Genomic DNA, 20,217 nt, shown 5'->3' with positions numbered 1-20,217 from the left:
TGGATAGTTTTTGTTTGTGTTGATTTTTTGCAAGCTGGCAATGAGCTGTTGCAAATGTCACTGTTATGATAAAAATCATAATTTTAAATGGTACTCTGTTTCTAAAGCTGCAAGAGCTCTTGCAGTGTTGTTTTACTTTTATTTTAAGCCTTGAATAAAATTCTGACCCAGTTGAGGACAGAAGCAAACTAAATACTGATTTCAGCTGGGCTAGAAGCAGGAATTACTTAGAAGACCTTACTTAAAATCTCAGGAAGAAGAATAATAGAGTAGTACATGCCTTGGCTTCACTCCCTGTTTGTGCGTTTTTTTCTTGATTCCCTTATCAGCAGCCTTTTTTACAGTTGTTTTTACAGTTTTTACAGTTGTTACCTTTTACATTTGCCCACTCTTTTAAAGGGTAGTTTCTGGAAGGGGGGAGGAAAGGGAGAGGATAGTGGGAGAAGTCAAACCTGTTTGTCAAACTTTAAGAACTTGAGGAAACTTCCTAAATATCTACACATGAGTTTATACACAAACACCAAAACCTCATATGCAGTCATTTTGAGTGGGATAAGAAAATGGCAGTGGAAATTACTTACAGTTAATAGTTTAAACTATAAATTCTGTTATTGATAATAAAATCTGTATTTTACAAGCTTAATTAAAATAAGTTGCACAAGTAATGGTTTTATGTAAGTGCTAATTCTCGTAACTTTTCAAGTAATTTTTTATCCTTGTATATGTGTTTGCAATAGAAGTCTATTTAAAATGTATGTATGAAAACATTTTCAGCTTTCATAGAGATAATTCTGTAATGCTGAAATATTAAGTTGCACAGGATGCAAATACACATTCATTTTGTGTAGCTGTAAATATATATTAAATTTAAATAGATGGAATGCTTGAAACAGAAGATTTATCACTAATTCAGCATATTTATGTATGATTTATTCTATCTTGTTCATAAATGTAAACTTCATATGTGAAATTCTATTTGAAAATAGACTCTATTAGTTGTGATGAGGATTGATCAAAGAATTTTACCTCCCCAAATATTAATACAATTCACCCTTAAGTCATAAATGTAAAAGGAAATGTCTAATGCAAGTGAGCAAAACAGAAAATACATGCATACAGCTACCACTAAAACTAATCTCAGTTGATCAGATTGTATTTGCAGAGGGCATACTTGTAGTGAAAAAGGTGGGAGTTTTTTCCTTCATTTACAGTTAAAAAATAAAATTAGTGTCAGTATCCAAGGTTAATTTGATACACATTGTCTAACTGAGGTTTTTGCTTGCTTCAGTTAATCCCTCTTCATGTTGTACCCTGGAGAATTAACTTGGGGATGTTGACAGTGGTTATAAATAAATAGATAGCAAATAGTCTTTTGTTAGTAACAGAATATTTTAATAGGAGTGATAACCAAATTTATTGAGAGAAGAAGGATTTGAGAGAAATATGTTTGTGCATATGTATTGGTCAAATGTTTGAAGGCAGTTACCATTTTTTCTTATTATAGTTGCTACTGTGTGAAAAAAAATATCTGTGGTTTAGAAATAGAAAACATAACTGTCAGTTAATGAACACAAAAAGAGAAATAGAACCAGGTATATTTACTTCATATCTCCTGGTAATTTCTGCATTTTTTTCTTGGTGTTTTTCCCTTTATTTGAGTCATCTTTAAAGGTGTTTATATTGAAATGAGCTTTCCCCTTCTGATATTTCTTCATTTCAGCGGTGGGTGATTTTAATTCAATTTCTCCCCTAAATTTTGCAGGCACTAATCCATGGACTAAACAGACATTACTATTCCATCACCATCAACTACAGGAAGAATGAACTAGAACAGAAGGTAATTGTTTCAGCTTTAATTCAGAGTACCACAAGCATTATACAAAATGTTGTGGCAATATTCTGATTTCAATGGCTGTTACTTTCAGAAATTGTTTAAACTCTCCCAGAATAGGTGGCTTCTCTTCCAGAAAGCACTTGAATGAACAGTCATTGTGATAAAACTTTCCAAAACCACATTCTAATGACCATATTAATAGTTTGACAACATTTTTGTCCACCTCATTGAAAGTTGTCATTCTGTTCTCTGTACCTAAGTTTGTGCAAAGTTTCAAGTTTTCAGTGATGACACTGAAAGACATACTAGCTGCCTTCAGTTTTCACAGGCTGGAATTCCTGAAGCTAGGAGAAATTTTAACTGTGTTTTCCAAAATGGAATATATAACCAAGGGATGTTGGGTTTTTCCTTGCTGTGATCACTTTGACAGAAGGTACTTCCAGTTGGTATGATTGCAACTCCCCAAGACGTCACTGAGTATCAGGAAGTAGTGATGTCCTGCATTTACAAGAAGAAATATTTTGGAGTTACTGGCAACAAACATATTCTGCTACTTTTGCATCAAATGTCTTCAGGTTACATGCAAAATCTAGCTTGAGAGTCTCAACCAGGAAAACAAAAAGGAAGGAACAAAGCTTATGTATCATCTACAGAAGTTAATTCTTGAAAAGCCAGATTCTGTCCTCTGTATATGTTCTCTGATATGTCTGTGCATTTTCATGGCCTTTTTAGGGTTATAAATTGATATCAAAGCTTATGATGAAATGATCAGAATAGTTTTTTACAGAATTCAGACTTTCTGAGTAATAAGAAAATAAGAAAATAGTAATAGTAATAAGAAAAAAACCCCAGTTTTAAATAGTGGAGGAATATGTGTGCAAATTAAGGAGTTGGAAAGAATGTGTGAAATGCACAACCATTTTTAGTGCAGTATCAGACTTCCAAGACCTCACTGTTACTGAAATGAGTAACTGATTGAACATAACCAGCTCTCTCAGGAAATGTCCATGAGGCTTCCAGGGGGTTATTGTTTCCAGTCAAATGCAACAATTGGCCAAATCCAGTCTTGTCTGAAGTTCCAAGTGTGTATTTTCATCAATGGCTTTATAAAAGTGAGATATTACCTTTGCAAGTAGGAGAATAATCTTGACCAAGTTAGAAAGACTTTAATCTGTGAGGTAACAACTCTCTCTCACATCTTTCATGAGGCAGCTTCATACATATCTCAAACCCCCCTCATGATGGTGGTGATCTGTTATCTCCATCTGTAGTAACAAAAGTACATGCTTCATGTATTAGATTAGGAGCTCATCACACCAAACCTTAATTTTAAAATCAAGATAGCCTAGCTAAACTGTCCATATGCAGTTTGCCTACGACTCCTTCTGTCAGCAGCTAAGATCTTGCTAACACAAATTATGACACAAACTTTCTTCTCAGTTCACATGTTCCAAAGCTAGGTTGCTTTGGAAGCTCTACAGAGGATGAAACAGGTACTTTTATTCAGGTGATAGCAATTACAGGGATTACCAGTTCTCAGAAATGTCTAGTAAATGTTCACAAATTGAAGGCAAGCTGAAACTGTTTGCTGAAGGGGTCCTCCCTATAGTCATCAAGTGTGCAGGAGATCCACAAAATACACTTCCTTTATTCATGAAAATAAAGAAATTGCTATTGTAGCTGTTCCTTTGCTCTTTCAAGATGACATGAAAGTGTCAAGTAAAACCTTTCAAATATATGTATTAGTGCCTGCCTTTATCACCATCAAATCTCTGCACATTTTATCCTATGTTTTTTATGCTTGCTTATTCTTTATGAGGCAAAGACACATAAGTCATGCTTTGGTCACTTTCAAAGCCTGTTTTACTGTCAGTTGCTTGCATACAGATCAGATAATCAGTGAAGCCTGTGTAACTACTTTATGAATTTAATCCAAGCATTAAAATCTTTTTCAACTTCATCAGAGGCCAAAAGCTTCAGCTATTCAACTATATGGTGGCTAAAGTATTCAATTTTATCTTAGCTCTGCTACAAGGCAATTGTGCATTCTTAACCTGCAGCAAAAGTAACAAATCACAGAAAACAAATCTATGTATTCCTGTCAAAGTTAATGTGACCCATGTTTTCATGCCTCATTTTCATATTTAGGATTCAAGAAGTTCGATCTTTTAAAAGTATGCAAATCTATCTTCTACTGTAGTAGAGCACTCTAGTAGTTTATCATTGTATTTCCTTTATATAAACACTGACATTTTAAGATCTATTTTTTTTTAAGATTCTTCTTACTATAAATCAGTTGGCTGTCAAAGAGATCTTCATAGTATTCTGAAAGCATTTTGTGGTGAATGCTCTAAAGAGGTTTTGTTTTGCAGATGCTGCTAAATTTGCATAAGAAGAGTTGGATGGAAGGTTTGACACTTCAGGACTACAGTGAACATTGCAAACTCAATGAAACAGTAGTGAAGGAGATGTTAGAATTAGCTAAGAATTATAACAAGGTATTCATATCCCATAATGATAATATAAGTGTAGCTGTGTTTATGAAGTGAAGAAATTAGTTACCTAATTTCAGAACAAATTGGTTATCACAAGCTTTGTTCAGAATGACTGTAGTTTGTACTAATCAGCTAGGTATGGTTTCTGTGGGAAGTTGCCAGATTAGCTCCTCAGGCACTGCCACCAGACTTTTGCCCTAAACTTTTGTCAAAGTGTTGAGTTACATGCTTTGCTTTGAAATGTGAGTAATCATAATGATGTTGTGTTTTTACTTACTGACAAGAATATAAGATTTCTGTAGATCAAAATGAGCAGTCAAATTTTTCAATCCTTCAGTCAAGGATTGTTTGATCACTGTGGCAGAGTAAAGGTTATTTATCTGTGTCAGTCTAGTAGATAGGCTATAAGTATTTAGAATGCATTCCAGAGCCCAATTCAATGTTCTGTTTAGATATTTGTTATTGGTGAAGAAGAAATTTGTTATTGGTGTTGTAAGAGGGATCACAGCTGCTTGTACTGTTTTAAAACTGACACACTTAGAAATATTTCTTACAAATACTAGATGTCAACAAGCATTCTATGAGTAGTAATCATGTCAGTATTTCTTAACAAGTGTTATTTTTTTAACTCCTCAGAAGTCCTTACAACCAAAATTCAGTATCACATTCACTAGTTAAGTTAGTGGATGAACTTCATGAAGACACTGTATTTGAAGGCAACATAACAGTATCAAAATATATTAAAATAAATTACTTTAAACAGTACAAAAAATGAGATCAAATCTCCAGTAGCTGAAACCATATAGAAATGCTGGGTTCAGTTCCATTATTTTAACTGCTTTCAACTATCTTTAACTATTGATACTGCTCATTTAAGATTTTTGCTTACTAACATTTTGGTGAATGTGTGACAATAAAACCATTCATAAGTATTTGCCTTGATCTTTTGCACTAACACTCAGTAATTAAAACCACGTCTGCTGAAAACCTGAAGTACCTTTCCTTTTGACTTTCTGAAATGTGTTGCTGTTTGATTTTTTTTCCTTTTTTTTTTTTTTAAGGAACGGAATTGTATTTTGAGAATCTGTGGCTTGGGAGAAAAGTAAATGAAATCTGAAACACTGACCTTTTCTGTGTTTCTTTCACAGGCTGTTGAAGAAGAAGATAAGATGACACCTGAACAGCTGGCAATAAAAAATGTTGGCAAGCAGGTGAGGTGTGATGAATTAGAGTGAGGTGGAGTGATATGCTTCGTTCATTCTAAATACTAATTCTTTACATGTGCGGAGGTGATTTTAGTTCTACATGCATGATATTCTCAGTGCTTCAAATGATAAATTTATTTTTGTTGGAGGTCATGCAATGAACAGGTCTTTGACTGTAGGTAATTGGCAGAATGTCTGCAAGCCGTGTTCTGTATGTGTTTTTATTACATGCTGAGGAACAGTGTTGAAATTTAGTAGTTTTCCCTTTTCCATCTTCATTTGTTTTAACTTCTACTAAGAGACATAAAGATATCCAAGTCTGTGTCAGAGAGACCAAACTGTGGAGACACTTAAAAATGGTGATCATGGAAACAGAGGTTAGGGTGGTGTGTTTGTACATTATCATGTACATTGTCATGTAAAGAGCCAGCTCACCCCTGTCTTCAGTTCATGAACACACTGTCAGTGCTTAGCTCTCAGACACACTTGGGAGGTAGGCTCAGTTCCTTTGTATTGGTGTTTGTGGAAAACTGTTTAGGACCACAGCTGAAACTGAAAACACCCACTCAATTCATTCCATCCCTTTGCAATGTTAGGATATAATGTCTTTTTGAAGACTCAACAAAAAACTATTTCTACATTTGATTTGAGGAAGGTTGAGGAAATGTGCTCCTCTGAGCAAGGGGAGAGCAAAGGAAATTTTTAAGAGCTTGTGTTCAAGAAGGGCAATGAAAACAAGAAAGAGCTTTTAAAATATCAAGTGTGTCCTTAAAGAACCAGTACTTATTGTATTGCTAGTAGCAGTAGCAGAATTTAAAAGATTCTGGATTGCTCTTATGTGTCAGCTTCTAGCAGCAATGTCATAACACATCTGCACTATTGTTCAGTCACTCATGTATTTCTGTAGCATTCAGAACAATGGAGTTTATGCACACCTACACATACATAAATATATACATATAAGTATGTAAGAAGAGTTGTATTTTAAGGGTTATGATGTCATCTCAAACAGAACCTGAGCTTCGCTAGTTGTTACGCATACATGAAAAAACTCTATTTTGGAGCAGTTCTTCAAAAGGAAAAGAATTTTTTTTCCTGATAGAATGTTTAAGTTGCTTTTAAATTAAAAAAAATGGTTCAGTGAAGTAATTTTCAAGTGGAATTTTTTATGCAACTTAGATTAAAAGCTTTGTAAACAAGCAGCCACTCACACTATAGGGATATTATGTTACTGGGTGTATAATTTGTTAGGAACCGAAAGAATGTTGGAGAACGGTCTAAACTTTGAAAAGGAGTTATTTAAGAAGGGCAGCATACACAGATTCAGTAGCACTCTTCTATATAAATTTAGATGGGTTCATTACATTTTGACATAATTCCATCTTTAAAGAAGTTACAATTCCCATGCATTATTGTCTTCCATTTTTTAATTTCTTTACACACAAGAATTACTACAATAATACTATAATAAAGTTTAGACATCTTTTTGAGGTATGCCTGATATTTTTGCAGTATTTGGAGATTAATTATTTCATATCAGTGGTGAAACTGAAGAAGTGCATGGGTATGATTTTCAACCAGAAATAATCTTATTGTTGCATGCAGATGCCCACAAATGCCTACATCAGTTGAGTAATAGTGTGTAAAAATATGTATTTTCAGAAAACTGCTCAGGCTTAACATTCAATTCTTAAGAGCATTTGACAGGGCATTGTTCATGTTTCTGTGGGTATGGATACACTCATTTTCTTGCAGTCAATGCAACTATTCAAAGACTGCGTTAGATGATGCCTGAATCTTCACAGGATTAGAACACACATTTGCAAAGATCTGAAAACAAATTGCAACATACCAGAACTAAGATTAAAATATTGGCCTTAGTGAGATGTATAGAAAAATTCACATGTTGTGTGTTGTCCTTAAAACTAACTCAACAGCTGCCACAGCTACTCTTGATATGCTGGATAGAAATTTACTTCCTAAGCCTATCCTCAACTTAACTGTTAGTACAAATTAATAAAATTTTGTTTGTGGGAATTCAGTCATTTGCTAGGTCTTCCTAGAATGGAAAATTTAGGAGCATTAGTGGCCTGTGTTCATTAACTCACAGACATCTTAAATAGACTTGAAGTAAATAAAATATTTCAGAGACGTGTTTCAGTCATCCCTCTCATGGCATCCTTTGTATTTCAGGACCCTAAACGTCATTTAGAAGAGCATGTGGATGTGCTGATGACCTCAAACATTGTCCAGTGTTTAGCTGCTATGTTGGATACGGTTGTATTTAAATAACTGATTTACCATTGGTGATACTTTCTGTGTATATTTGTTTATTGTTTCTAATACAAAACAGAGACTGTTGAGGCTCTATTTGATTAAACGGAGACATCTGACTTCATTTGCAATGTAAGTGCAGCACTATAACACCTCTCAGTCTCTAATTGTGCATTTGCTTCAGTTTCTTTATGTCAAGGTCCTCACAGATTCCAAAGCATTCAAGAACACAATGTGGGGGAAAAATTGAGTACCTTTTCATTTAATATTTGGGGGGGGAGGGGGGGGGAAATCAGTAATACATATATATTTTGATTGTTGCAACATAATAAAAATACATTTACAAATCTGTCTTAAGTTCTGGACAGTGTTTTTTGAGAAAGGACTGCGGGAATTAACAAACTAGTAAAAGTGTTAGTAAACATTCGTTTTCCCCCACTGTAAAACTACTGAGATACTAATTGCTAGGAAAGCAAAAATTCTCTACTGGAATTTGGCTCCCATTGATTGCCAGTTACTCTCATGGAGATTAAAACAAAAAAATCATAGTGCTGAATTCTGAGGATGTAGAAAACCAAAAATGCTGAAAATTCCTCTGTCAGTTCCCTTTGAATATTATTCAAACCCTAATATCTACACAAGACAACTGACCTTAAGAAAATTAATTCAGTTGCTGGTAACTGAATCACAGAACTCTCACAAGCAGTGTCATAAATAGCAGTATTCTGAGAATAAACATTAAAGTGACAGAGGCTGTTCTAGGTTACATGAACCCACCCTCCTGTGAGAGAACATACATGAGATGTCCATATATATAAATATGTGGAAAGAGTCCCAACTAGAATATGACATTTTAAACCATTTCTACTGACTGGAGAGGGAAACACTTGCAGGAAGGCAGGTGGGTTGCTTGGTTTGAAGCAGGCAAAGCCAAATATCTGGGTTTGGAGAGTGACTCTGGGTTTTGGGAAGGGACTGATTGGAATTTTTCGTTAGGGTTCTTTTTTTCAAGTGTTGGATGTTGCTTATGGTGATTTGATTATTTTGTCTGGGCAGAAGTTTTCTTTTTCTCTTTACTGTTGGTTTGGGGCTTTTTTTAATAAAGAGCAACAGTAGTGGCAGGCTATCTGCAAAACTATCTCTTGTTGAAGATAATTTTTTTAAAATTCACTTCTTATTTGCATACTAAGGAAATAACACTTAAATTGTCTTATTTTCTGGCTTATGCCCATATTTACTTACACTTTACCATTCAAAGATTTTTCTTTTGTTTGAAATTTCTTATTGAGGCCTTTTAATTTACTATTTTAGACTAACTCTCTCTCAAAGTATATTTAGCGTGCACTTACTTCAGAGGGAAACATGCAGATTTTTGCAGCTGCCCTCCTTATGGCCTTCCCTCTGCCCCCACAGTAGGCAGTGGAATATCAGACTGGGAAAATGGAGACATACCAAACCACATTTGCCTGCGTGTAGTTAAATGGAAGTTCTTTCTGGAGATTGCCACTGCAAACCTGCGGGTGGTTGAGGAGGGCTGCAGTCAGGCCTCGCATTGCCGGCTGCGCGCCCGGGGTGAGACGGGGCAGGAGCTGATCGAGGAACCTGCCCTGGGGCTCGTCTGCCAGGGGGGCTCTGCATCCCTGCCGCTCTCTACTCCCACACACACGTGTAACACCACGAGGGAGACAGAGTTTGGCAGGTCGTGGGTAACATGGCACTGCAGAACAGGAGAGGAGCTAGCGCAGTGCTGCAGTGTATACATGCGTGAGAGGCTGGTGTAAGCAGGGAGACAAACCAGTGAGTCTTACATATTCTAAATTAATTTTGACAAATGTACATCTTGCAGAGGGTAGCTGAAGGGAGTCTGTTGGAGACGCAGATCTCCCGTAGTATAAGCTTGTGCTGTGGTACCCTGCTTTCTATTCACTCCTCAGTTTAACTTGGAGACACAATTTTCCATTTACCAAGATGTTACATGAATAATAAAAAGTCAGGTTTTTGGGGCATCCTTCCTTATTTTTGTCCAGCGCTTCAGGAGCTACACAGCGGATTTGGAAGAATTGTGTGTATGCCGTAACCTGAAAAGCAGCAGCCCATATATGATGTTGGAGGAAGAAAGAGATTTTCAAGCAGCCACCTTCTGAGCCTCCAGCCGCAATGGAGCAGACCTTCATTAGCAGCATGACCCCTTGTCACCTGTCAGCGTGAAGGACGGGCATATTGTATTAGCAAACCTCACTCCATTCTATGACGATTCTGTAACACCACCTGCCATATCCCCCCTATTATACCAGTTTAGGAGTTGTGCACTGAAGATTTTTGGCATATATTAGCACTTCCATGTGATTGGCAGTATACCACTGAATTCATTGCAGCTCTGCATCTATATGGCTGTAGCTCTGCAATTCAGGGCAGCGTTTCCGAGGGTTTATCTGCATTTCGGTCCATCTCCTGCCTGTATAAGTCCATTAATGTTCTGTTGTTGCAAACAGGGAAAGGGAAGGGTGAGCACTGGTGAAACAAGTGTTGGAAACATTAGTTAGAACTGATAATAATGAAACCGTTTTCTTAACACTGAGAGAAGGTGTGTATGGAAAGTTGCATGTGCTGAACCACTCGAGTAGAACAGTGAACTGCTTGCTTTTTGCTTCATAAATTGTCTTATTAGAATAATTTCCTTGCAGAGAGTGCGTGTATGTCGGCATCTATGAAACACCAAATAACCAAAGTAGTTCACGGTTAAGAAACAGAAAAATAAATGGCCACGGGATTTGAAAGCAGTGAAATACACATTCTGTCAAGTCATCCTGGTTCTAGTCTTCTCTGGATTTGAGTTTGCAAAGTTTCAGTCTGGCTTCAGGCAGTTATGCCGTGGTTCAGTTTATTATGTGGTGGTTCAGGCTGCATTACCTGTCAGTGAAATTTGAAGCTGGCTGCTGATGTCACCTGGGAAGAGATGTGGTCTGTAAAATACCTGAAGTCCAAACCACTACGGGGACAACACTAAGAAAAATGGAACAGGAGAGCTCCTGCCCGGTCAAAAAAACCCAAACCCCAAACGCACAAAAAAGCCGAAAAACAAACCCCATGCTTTTAAATTCTCGGGCAGGCTTCCCTAGGAAGAGAAACTGAGACTGGTGCTTGGCCAAGGCGGGGTGGCGAGCGGGCCCCCTGAACTCTTCAGGCTCATCCTTGCACCTTGGAGGATCCCGCTCTCAATAGCGGGGGGCTCGGCCGCGCACCCGCGGGACCCGCGGCCGGTCCCTGCGGTCACCGGGAGCCCCCGCCCGCCTGGGAGCGCAGCCCGGGCCGCGGAGACCCCCCTGGGCAGAGGGTGCCGGCGGCTCCTGCCGCAGCACCATCGAGGTTTGGGTTTCTCAGCTCCGATCGACCCCGCGGCCGGGGCGGGCCGCGGCCCCTGGCAAGGGCGCTGCCAGAAATCTGCCCCTCCCGAGAGCTGCCCGCGGGACTGAGTCACTGAGGGAAAGCAGGCACCGAGAGGAAAGAAATCCGGAGACGGATGGGGAGGTGGACGCCTTCCACGCTGTTTTGCTGATAATCTCAGGCATTACGGCTCCCAGATAAAATATTTATTTACTAAAGAACCCGTAAACATCGCGGCAAATACATTAGGGCACTTCGGCTGCGGGGCTTATGATTATTTCAGAAGTTAAAAGAGATGATACGCGGCCACTGTCAGCGGGGACGGAGGGTGTATTTTCCCCCGCGAAACAGGCACGGGTGGGAAGGGTGGGGGCGATGCGCCGGGGATCGCTCAGAAGAGCTGGGGGAGAGGGACTGCGCCCCGCTGGGGACAAACCGCGGGGGTGAGCTGAGGGCAGCGGCCGCCGAGCCCCGCGCTCCCCTCGCCATCGCTCCCCAAAGCGCCCAGGACCCGCTCTTCTCCCTGACGCACAAAGGTGGGGTACACGCGCGCAATATTTGGGGAATCGCAGGGTTCGGATTTATTTTGCAGCCGTAGTCAAAAAAAAAGCAAAAAAAAAAAAGCTAGAAAGGTCACACAATAATGAGCTCTCACAGCAAACACACTATTCCCTTCCCCCTTTCCCTTCCTTCTATCTCACAATAAAATCATCTCCTTCAATTTGCCATGATCGTCGCGACCAGGAGCCAGGTGATTATCCTAATTAATGTCTATCTAATTAAATTACTGTCAGCGGTTAACCAATGGCAGAAGCCGTTTCATCCTCTCCACAAGCAGCAAGATCAAAAGTGAGTCTTTCCTGATTGCTGCATAGTGTCAATTGGCCAATCTCTTCTCCCTGGGAAGGGAGGAAAAAAAAAAAAAAAAAAAAAAAAAAAAAAAAAAAAAAAAAAAGTAAATCAAACGTTTGGGAAGCATTTGGTAGATGAAGTGCTTTCTGCCTAGTGTGGGTCCCAGGATGTCTAGCTTCTGATACTAGGAAGCCCTTTCAGATCCAGGGACTGAAGGGTTATTACTGTGGTGCTAGAGCTATGCAGCTGGAGCATTGTCTTTCTCCCTCTATCATGCTCTCCAAGAAATTTCTCAATGTGAGCAGCAGTTACCCACATGCAGGCGGATCTGAGCTTGCCTTGCATGATCATCCCATTATCTCGACCACTGACAACCTGGAGAGAAGTTCACCTTTGAAAAAAATTACCAGGGGGATGACGAATCAGTCAGATACAGACAATTTTCCTGACTCCAAGGACACACCAGGGGACGTCCAGAGAAATAAACTCTCTCCCGTCTTGGACGGGGTCTCTGAGCTTCGTCACAGTTTCGATGGATCTGCTGCAGATCGCTATCTGCTCTCTCAGTCCAGCCAGCCCCAGTCTGCTGCCTCTGCTCCTAGTACCATGTTCCCTTATCCCAGCCAGCATGGACCTGCTCACCCAGCCTTCTCCATCGCCAGCCCCAGCCGCTACATGGCTCATCATCCTGTGATCACCAACGGAGCTTATAACAGCCTCCTGTCCAACTCTTCTCCGCAAGGCTACCCCACGGCGGGCTACCCGTACCCCCAGCAGTATGGCCATTCCTACCAAGGGGCACCTTTCTACCAGTTCTCCTCCACCCAGCCGGGGCTGGTTCCCGGCAAGGCTCAGGTCTACCTGTGCAACAGGCCACTCTGGCTGAAATTTCACCGGCACCAGACGGAGATGATCATCACGAAGCAGGGAAGGTAAGCCACCACGCGGACCTTTCTGGGTGTCGGGGCTGAGCCGCGGACTTCGCCGGGGGAGCCGCCCGGAGCCTCCGCCGCCCCGGCGGAGCCGTCCCCCATCACCGGGGCCCCTGCCCCGGTCGCCGGGAGCTCCGGTGCGGGTCCCCGCCGGAGTCGTTCCCGCCGGAGCCGGTCCCTACCGGGGCAGCCCTCTCTGCCTCCCCGCAAGTTCCCGCGCCCGCTGCGTTCAGCCCTTCCCCGCGGGAAAGCTCGGCACTCCGGGGAGCGGGCTTCTTTTGATTTTTATTTCCCAGTTGCTATCGGGAGCCGTGAGGATAAAGCACAACGGCTGGGTGCTCCGCGTGTGCCTGTCGCTGCCGATGGCTTGCTTTCCTTCTTCCCTTTATTTTTCTTTTTTTTCCCTTTTCTTTTTTTTTTCTTTTTTTTTTTTTTTTATAGGCGCATGTTCCCTTTCCTAAGCTTTAATATTTCTGGTCTCGACCCTACGGCTCACTACAATATTTTTGTGGATGTAATTTTGGCGGACCCCAATCACTGGAGATTTCAGGGAGGCAAATGGGTTCCTTGCGGCAAGGCGGACACCAATGTACAAGGCAAGTTCCTCCAATTAACACTTTTCCCGACACATATGTAGGTGAGAATGATTAATTAATGCCTTTGCGGACTGGCTCTGGCGACTTCTTAAACGCAAATGGGCCAACGATATTTTTTTTTTAAAAAATAGAAAAAAAGGAGGGTGGAGGAGAAAGTAAAAGGTGTTGGGAAAAAGCTGTTTTAATCCTTTTCGTTTAAAATTAAGGGAGTTTTGGCAGTAAAATATTGTCCACTTAACGAGGTTCTTCACCCTCGTGTGCGGATGCAGCAGCAGAACCGGGGTACAGACTAGAACTGTGATGTGGTTGTGTTTTTTGTTGTTTTGCTTAGGAAACCGGGTGTATATGCATCCCGACTCCCCCAACACGGGAGCCCACTGGATGCGTCAGGAAATCTCCTTTGGGAAACTAAAACTTACAAACAATAAAGGAGCATCAAACAACAACGGGCAGGTCAGTGGGGGAACGCAGACGCTGCCAGAATTATTTTTATTTCTTCAGTTAAAATCCTATCGTTTCCGAAAGGACGTGTATTTTTTTTTTTTTTTTTAGATCGTGTCGTTAGGTGAAAATAAAAGGGGGGTGGTGGTGAGAAAGTCCTCCCATTTCATTTTGCCACGGGCCTCGTCGGCCCCGAGCGCGTTGCCCAAGCTGACACCGCTGTCCGGTGCGGCCGGGGAAGTCCGCAACCGTCCCGGGGAGGCGGCGGCCAGCGGGCATCGCTCTCCTCGTCCTTCTCGCTCTAATTTCTTCTTTTCTCCCCGCGTCCCCCTCCCTCCTTTTGCCATGCCTGACAGATGGTGGTTTTGCAGTCCCTTCACAAGTACCAACCTCGCTTGCATGTGGTGGAGGTGAACGAAGACGGGACGGAGGATACCAACCAGCCGGGCAGAGTGCAGACATTCACGTTCCCCGAGACGCAGTTCATTGCCGTCACCGCCTACCAAAACACCGATGTAAAGAGCTCCCTGGTTTATTCCCCTCGCGGTCCCCCCGCTACCCGCAAGGCAGCCCACCGGGGATGGCCCGGCTGCTGCCCACTACCCCGGGTCTCCGGCGCCGGGAGATGGGGCTCCCTGTTCCCCGCTTTGTGCCAGCCCTCCCTGGCCATCTCCAGGGCGGCCGTAGCCGCTCGGGCCGCCTTCGCCTCAGGAGCCCCCTCCGGGTGCCCGCAGCGGCATCGCCCTCCCGCCAGGATGGGCGCGATCCTGCCCCTCCGCCCGGGGCTGGGCGCTGGCCCGCAGCGTTTATCTCCCAGTCGGAAACAGCTTAGTTAGCTGTTAAGCTGTTAGCTTAAGCTTTAAGTCTGCAAAGATCAATTAACATCCTCATTGATTGCGCCGGGGGTGACGGAGCAACTTCCTCAAATTAAAAGCTCGTTAATGCCTGGATGCGTTTCGGAGTGGTCTGGCTTTGCTACAGACTGGTGCCCCCTTTTCAAATGACATATGTTCAGTCCACATTCTCGCTTTAATTATTTTGCTCCATGCAAATGCAAACTCCTAGTTATCGTTCTGCGGTACGTTTTGCCTAATTTCTGGATTTCAGCATATTCATACCCATGCACTAGGAATGCTGAACACATCTCAAAATATGGGGTTAAATATTGATTCTTTTCGTACTTTTTACAACAACGTAAATCTTAAAGTTAGACTGTGAAGTCTATAAGCATGCCAGAGCTGATTTTTCACGGTTTAAAGGCAGTATGATTGACTAGAGTAAAGCTTGGTCCTTTAAAAACGTGTTGGCTGCGGTGTGGTATATTTTTCAGGCTTTCACAACGTGTGCTCTGCTTCTCTCTTTCCCTAGATCACACAGCTGAAAATAGATCACAACCCTTTCGCAAAAGGATTCCGAGACAATTATGACACGTAAGTAAACCGGATTTTTACTACCCTTCTGCCGGCTGCACACACATGTCAAAGGGGGGAGATTTAGGATGAGGGCTGGCTCATCTCACACCGAGATGTGTAATGTCAGGCTTTTCTAGAGCCCTCCGGGAGGGAAGCACACGCCCGCTCCCGCACAGGGGCTGTCCCTGCGGCGAGGCCCTGCGCAGCCCTGAGGCCGCTGCCGCGCCCGGGGCCGCGCTGCCCGCACCCGAGTCCGCATTTCGCTTTGGCACTTGCGGCGGTTTTGTTGTTGGTTTTTCCTGGCACGTATCTTGGCGCCTCTTTCCAAGCTTCCGTTCCACTTGCGCGTAAGGGCTCCGAAAGAAGCACCGGAGCAGCAGGGGCTCGGTCCCCGGCAACCCGCCGGGTCTGCATCATTCCGAGGTCCGCAGAGCCGGGGTCCGGAGGGAAATGTCTTCGTCTCGTTTTATTCTTCGCCGGGGTTGAATTTTTTTTCTCCTTCTCCCTTCTGGGTGGAGCTAAAGCCTCGGAAGTTTTAATCGCGGTTTGTCCCTGTTCTGCCTCTGCCCGTCCGCCTCCGAGGCGTCCCCAGCGGTCTGACCCCGGCCCTGACGCCCGCGCTGCAGGCGGCCGGTGCCCCTCCGACTGCGGCTGCGGGGCGGCATCAACACTCGGCCCCCGCCGCCGCCTTTCGCGGCCCTCGGGACAAAAATGGGGCAATCCCGGCCTGCAGGCCCTGCAGGCAGGCTTCCCCTGGCCTGGGGTACTACCCGCCCGGCATCCCTCTGCCCAGCTTGGGGCAGCGGGACGTGGCGGCCGCAGGGCTGCCCGTACATCCGCAGGAGCAGACGGCAGGGATTTTGGCTATCCCGCTGCAAGCTCTGGTCTGTGGGACGGGCCCCCGGCTTTGAGGAGGAAAACCTTTTCGTCTATAAACTGTGGGGGGAAGCGGCCTCAATTGGCCTGGAGCGCCTCGTCCCGTGCGTATCTTGAGCGCCTGCTTGAGCCTCTGCGCTGGACCGCGGTCCGGCAGCCACCAGCAGCAGGCTTGCAGGGCAAGGGTGGAAACGACGCCCAGAGCTGAACTAGTGCGAGAGGGGCCCGGGGCCGAGCTCCAGCTCTCCCCAGGGAGCCGCTTGTGGTGCGGTCGCTTTCCCCAAGGGGCAGGGGTCGCCGAGGCTGTGGCGGAGAGCAGGTCCGCCACCGGGAGGGCAGCGGCGGTCTCTGGTGCCACAGAGGGCGGCAGCCGAGCCTGGCTGCTCTCCGGGAGCTCTGCGAGAGTATGTGAGGCCTTGGGAAAGGCCTTCGGCCCCAGCCAAAAGTGCTTTTCCCTTTTTGATAGGAAAAAAACTTTATAGGGCGTTACTTGAAAGGAGACGGGGGGGAGGGGGAAGCTTCAATGTTGTCTAGCACGTTGAATTTGTTTAAGGGCCAAGTTTATTTTGGATAAGAAATTCCAGGAGGCGTGGAGGGTTAATTAAAGCACAGTTTTAGCCTGAATTAAATACAGATAGTAGTTATTCATCCATTAAAGTTTTTATAATCGCAAATTGCAGCCCAGCATGGGAGAATTATATATAGGCCAAGCAGGGAACACTGGAAGTGTCTGGCTTTACATTTCCTACAGTAGGTGTTTAAAGATTAGCTTAATTTAAACTCAGTAAAATGTTGATGGTTCGTCTGTGACTCCCAATAATAAGTGTTAAACAGCCGATAGAATTCCGTAGTCTGCCACTCATGCTGCTCGCGGCAAATGACCGGGCTGGCTGCCTGTTGCACGTGTGCTGGGACCGGTCAGCGTGTCACCGCGCGGGATTCCACGCCTTTGGGTTGTGGGTTCGGACCGGAGAGAGGGATCTCAGCCCCGTCAAGGAATGGCCAACCGGTTCCGAAAGATTTGCTCTCCATGCTTGCCCCCGTCTTTCCTCTTCCCCGTTAAAGGCCCTCGGCGCTGCTGATGCCAGAGGCCAAGCCCGGAGGGGAGCTCAGGCTCCCGGGCAGGGCCGGAGCGCGCTGGGACGGCGCCGTCCCGTTCGTCCCCCGAGGGCCGCGTTCGGCCGGGTGCCGCGCCGAGGAGGGCGCCGGGCTGCGGCGGACACCCAGCTCTCTCCCCTTCTCTTGGGCAGGATCTACACGGGCTGCGACATGGACCGGCTGACGCCTTCCCCCAACGACTCGCCCCGCTCGCAGATCGTGCCCGGGGCCCGCTACGCCATGGCCGGCTCCTTCCTCCAGGACCAGTTCGTGAGTAACTACGCCAAGTCCCGCTTCCATCCCGGGGCAGGAGCCGGCCCGGGGCCCGGCGCCGACCGCAGCGTGCCCCACACCAACGGGCTGCTCTCCCCACAGCAAGCCGAGGACCCGGGGGCCCCCTCGCCGCAGCGCTGGTTCGTCGCCCCCGCCAACAACCGCCTCGACTTCGCCGCCTCCGCCTACGACACGGCCACCGACTTCGCCGGCAACGCGGCCACGCTGCTGTCCTACGCGGCCGCGGGCGTCAAGGCGCTGCCGCTGCAGGCGGCCGGCTGCGCAGGGCGGCCGCTGGGCTACTACGCCGACCCGTCGGGCTGGGGGGCCCGCAGCCCCCCGCAGTACTGCAGCAAGTCGGGCTCCGTGCTCTCCTGCTGGCCCAACAGCGCGGCGGCGGCGCGCATGGCCGCCGGCAACCCCTACCTGGGGGAGGAGGCGGAGAGCCTGGCCCCCGAGCGGTCCCCCTTGCCGGGTGCCGAGGACTCCAAGCCCAAAGATTTGTCCGACTCCAGCTGGATCGAGACGCCGTCGTCCATTAAGTCCATCGACTCCTCCGATTCTGGGATTTACGAGCAGGCCAAAAGGAGGCGGATCTCCCCCTCGGACACCCCGGTGTCCGAGAGTTCCTCGCCCCTCAAGAGCGAGGTGCTTACCCAGCGGGACTGCGAAAAGACCTGCGCCAAGGACATCGGCTATTACGGCTTCTACTCGCACAGCTAGGCGCGGCCGCCGGCCCGCCGTCCTTTTGCACAATAACTCCTCCGCGTTAGCGCACTGACCCCCGCCCCTAGCTGCCCCATCCGTGCCCCGGCCCGGCAGGGAGGCAGGCAGGCTGAGCCGCGGCCGCCGCCGCCTCCCCGCCCCGCTCCCCGCCCGGCCCGGTCCGGCGGCGCCCCGGGGGCGCGGGGGGCACTGCCGCACCGAAACCCACTGATCAGTAGGATGCTTAGACTCTCAAATCGTACAGCGCTTCCTTCCTTTTACCACGGATGGATTCTAGGGGAAACAGTAATAGTGGGGAAAACAGCCTGTGAAATGCCTGTACATAGTATTTATTTTATTGTAACAGATTACTTTTCTTTGGTTCGGTTTATTTATTTGTTTGGAATTTTTTTTTGTTTTGTTTTCATTGTTAAGTCACAGAACTTAGATCCTGTTTAAATTTCTTTACCCCATTCCCCGCTCCTTGCTCCCTCTTCCTCGTGCCCCTCCCCAGGTAAACACTCTTCCTAAATGCCTCTGGAAATGTCGGTGGTCCATAGCTGTAGCAGCAGGTAATGGGTTTCTCACTTTCTCTCCAATTCCTCGCATGAAATAATTACGTGGCGCCCTGGGCTAACACAGCTAAGGAATAGCTCAGCTTTCCCTTCAAAAGAACAGAAATACGTCTCATAGGAAAGTCGATTAAAGGGGCATAACGCCTTCCGGAAACAAAATTAACCGCCTCTTATTTTTTCTTTGAAAGGAACAGCTCGAGATCAGCAATATTATTATTTTTGTGGAATCCCCCTTCCCCTGCCCCCAAGTGCCAAATCCATTACTGGTCCCTGCAGGTGCCAAATATGCTAACAAACTATTTTCAAATTTCTTTGCAGTTCCCCCGTCTTTCTTTATATTGCTGTAAATCTTTGTAATGAATAATCTAAAAAAAAAAAAAAGAAAAAAAAAAAGAAAAAAGATATAGACGACTGAATTGTTGGTAACCATAGTGTAGTCCAGTGAAGATGAGTTGTGAGTTGTATATTTTACTGCATTTAGTTTTGGAATTGACTTTTTCATAAAGTAGCTAACCGAGATCTGACTTCCTGGGGAATCAAATGCACATCGAAAGAGTGATCATCCTTGTAAATCTCTTATTATACTATTGAAGGAGAAGTAATATCCCTCCAGGACTCCCTCCCCGGCGAAGCAGAATAATAAGTCTTCGAATTTTGAGTAGCAAATCTATACAATTAACGCATTTTTATATGGAAGAAAAAAAAACAAACCAATTACGAACTGAAATATGCATCGGGCTAAATATTCAGTCTAGATTACACTCGACGGGGAAATTTCCTAATAGAAATTCAGGGTCATAAACGTGTGTATATTTTTGACTCTTCTGTAAATCGAATGTTGTGATTTTTATATTTGTTCTGTTACGTCTGTGGAACTGAATAATTTATACCAGTACATGCTCCATTGAGAAATGTTTCGGTTTTTGCCCGTTTGTATCGTCTGTGTATAACAAGTAAAATAAACCTGGCAAAACGTTAACGTCGTGTTGGAAAAAGCACTTCGCCGATTTGTAAGGGCTCGGGTGGGACCAGGGGGAAGAGGCTGGGGGGCTCTTTCGCTCTGGGCCCACCGCGGGGCTCTGGAGCGGGAGTCCCGCCGCTGCTCTCCCTGACGGAGCCGCTCCGCTTGCCCCGCGTTTGTCCTTTTTTGGGGGGGTGGAAGAGCGTAGGGGACAGCGCTTATACCGCGTGGCCAAGCGTGGAGGTTTGCAGTGGGTGAAAGAGGGAGATGAAACCCCGTCGGTTTTCAGAGGTTTATAATTATC

At 45.1% G+C, this 20,217-nt stretch overlaps 2 protein-coding genes across 4 annotated transcripts in view; both read left to right on the top strand.

Annotated features, from left to right (window-relative positions):
• PSMD14 (proteasome 26S subunit, non-ATPase 14) overlaps positions 1–8,096 on the top strand; it is a 46,692-nt gene extending 38,596 nt beyond the window's left edge. Inside the window, exons 9-12 of one of the 2 annotated variants that reach the window (XM_077181511.1) lie at positions 1,763–1,837; positions 4,207–4,332; positions 5,478–5,540; positions 7,728–8,096. In XM_077181511.1, the coding sequence (XP_077037626.1) occupies positions 1,763–1,837; positions 4,207–4,332; positions 5,478–5,540; positions 7,728–7,826 (363 nt within the window). In that variant the 3' untranslated portion in view covers positions 7,827–8,096. The remainder of the gene's footprint in view (positions 1–1,762; positions 1,838–4,206; positions 4,333–5,477; positions 5,541–7,727) is intronic. The other variant, XM_054636283.2, reaches the window with a different exon arrangement.
• Positions 8,097–12,141: 4,045 nt separating this feature from the next.
• TBR1 (T-box brain transcription factor 1) lies at positions 12,142–19,931 on the top strand. Of its 2 annotated transcripts, XM_077181510.1 has the most exons (7): positions 12,142–12,976; positions 13,418–13,572; positions 13,904–14,025; positions 14,370–14,528; positions 15,382–15,443; positions 17,552–17,669; positions 17,775–19,931. In XM_077181510.1, the coding sequence occupies exons 1-7, from the start codon at positions 12,285–12,287 to the stop codon at positions 18,393–18,395; spliced, it is 1,929 nt and encodes a 642-aa protein (XP_077037625.1). In that variant the 5' UTR covers positions 12,142–12,284; the 3' UTR covers positions 18,396–19,931. The 2 variants fall into 2 exon arrangements, with proteins under 2 accessions (XP_077037625.1, XP_054492656.1); XM_054636681.2 differs by having other exon boundaries at positions 17,552–19,931.
• The last annotated feature ends 286 nt before the right edge of the window (positions 19,932–20,217 follow it).

Source organism: Agelaius phoeniceus, chromosome 7 (genome assembly GCF_051311805.1).
Source record: "Agelaius phoeniceus isolate bAgePho1 chromosome 7, bAgePho1.hap1, whole genome shotgun sequence".
Classification (NCBI taxonomy): Eukaryota; Metazoa; Chordata; class Aves; order Passeriformes; family Icteridae; genus Agelaius; species Agelaius phoeniceus.
Note: the sequence above shows the minus strand (reverse complement) of the source record. Positions and strands in the feature narration are given on the sequence as shown.

What these genes read in the sequence shown, in the direction of transcription:
- TBR1 (XM_054636681.2), top strand. Translation starts at nt 12,285, where the DNA reads ATGCAGCTGGAGCATTGTCTTTCTCCCTCTATCATGCTCTCCAAGAAA. An exon ending in CATCAAACAACAACGGGCAG is followed by an intron (nt 14,026 to 14,369) that starts GTCAGTGGGGGA and finishes CATGCCTGACAG; the next exon opens with ATGGTGGTTTTGCAGTCCCT. An exon ending in CCGCCTACCAAAACACCGAT is followed by an intron (nt 14,529 to 15,381) that starts GTAAAGAGCTCC and finishes CTCTTTCCCTAG; the next exon opens with ATCACACAGCTGAAAATAGA.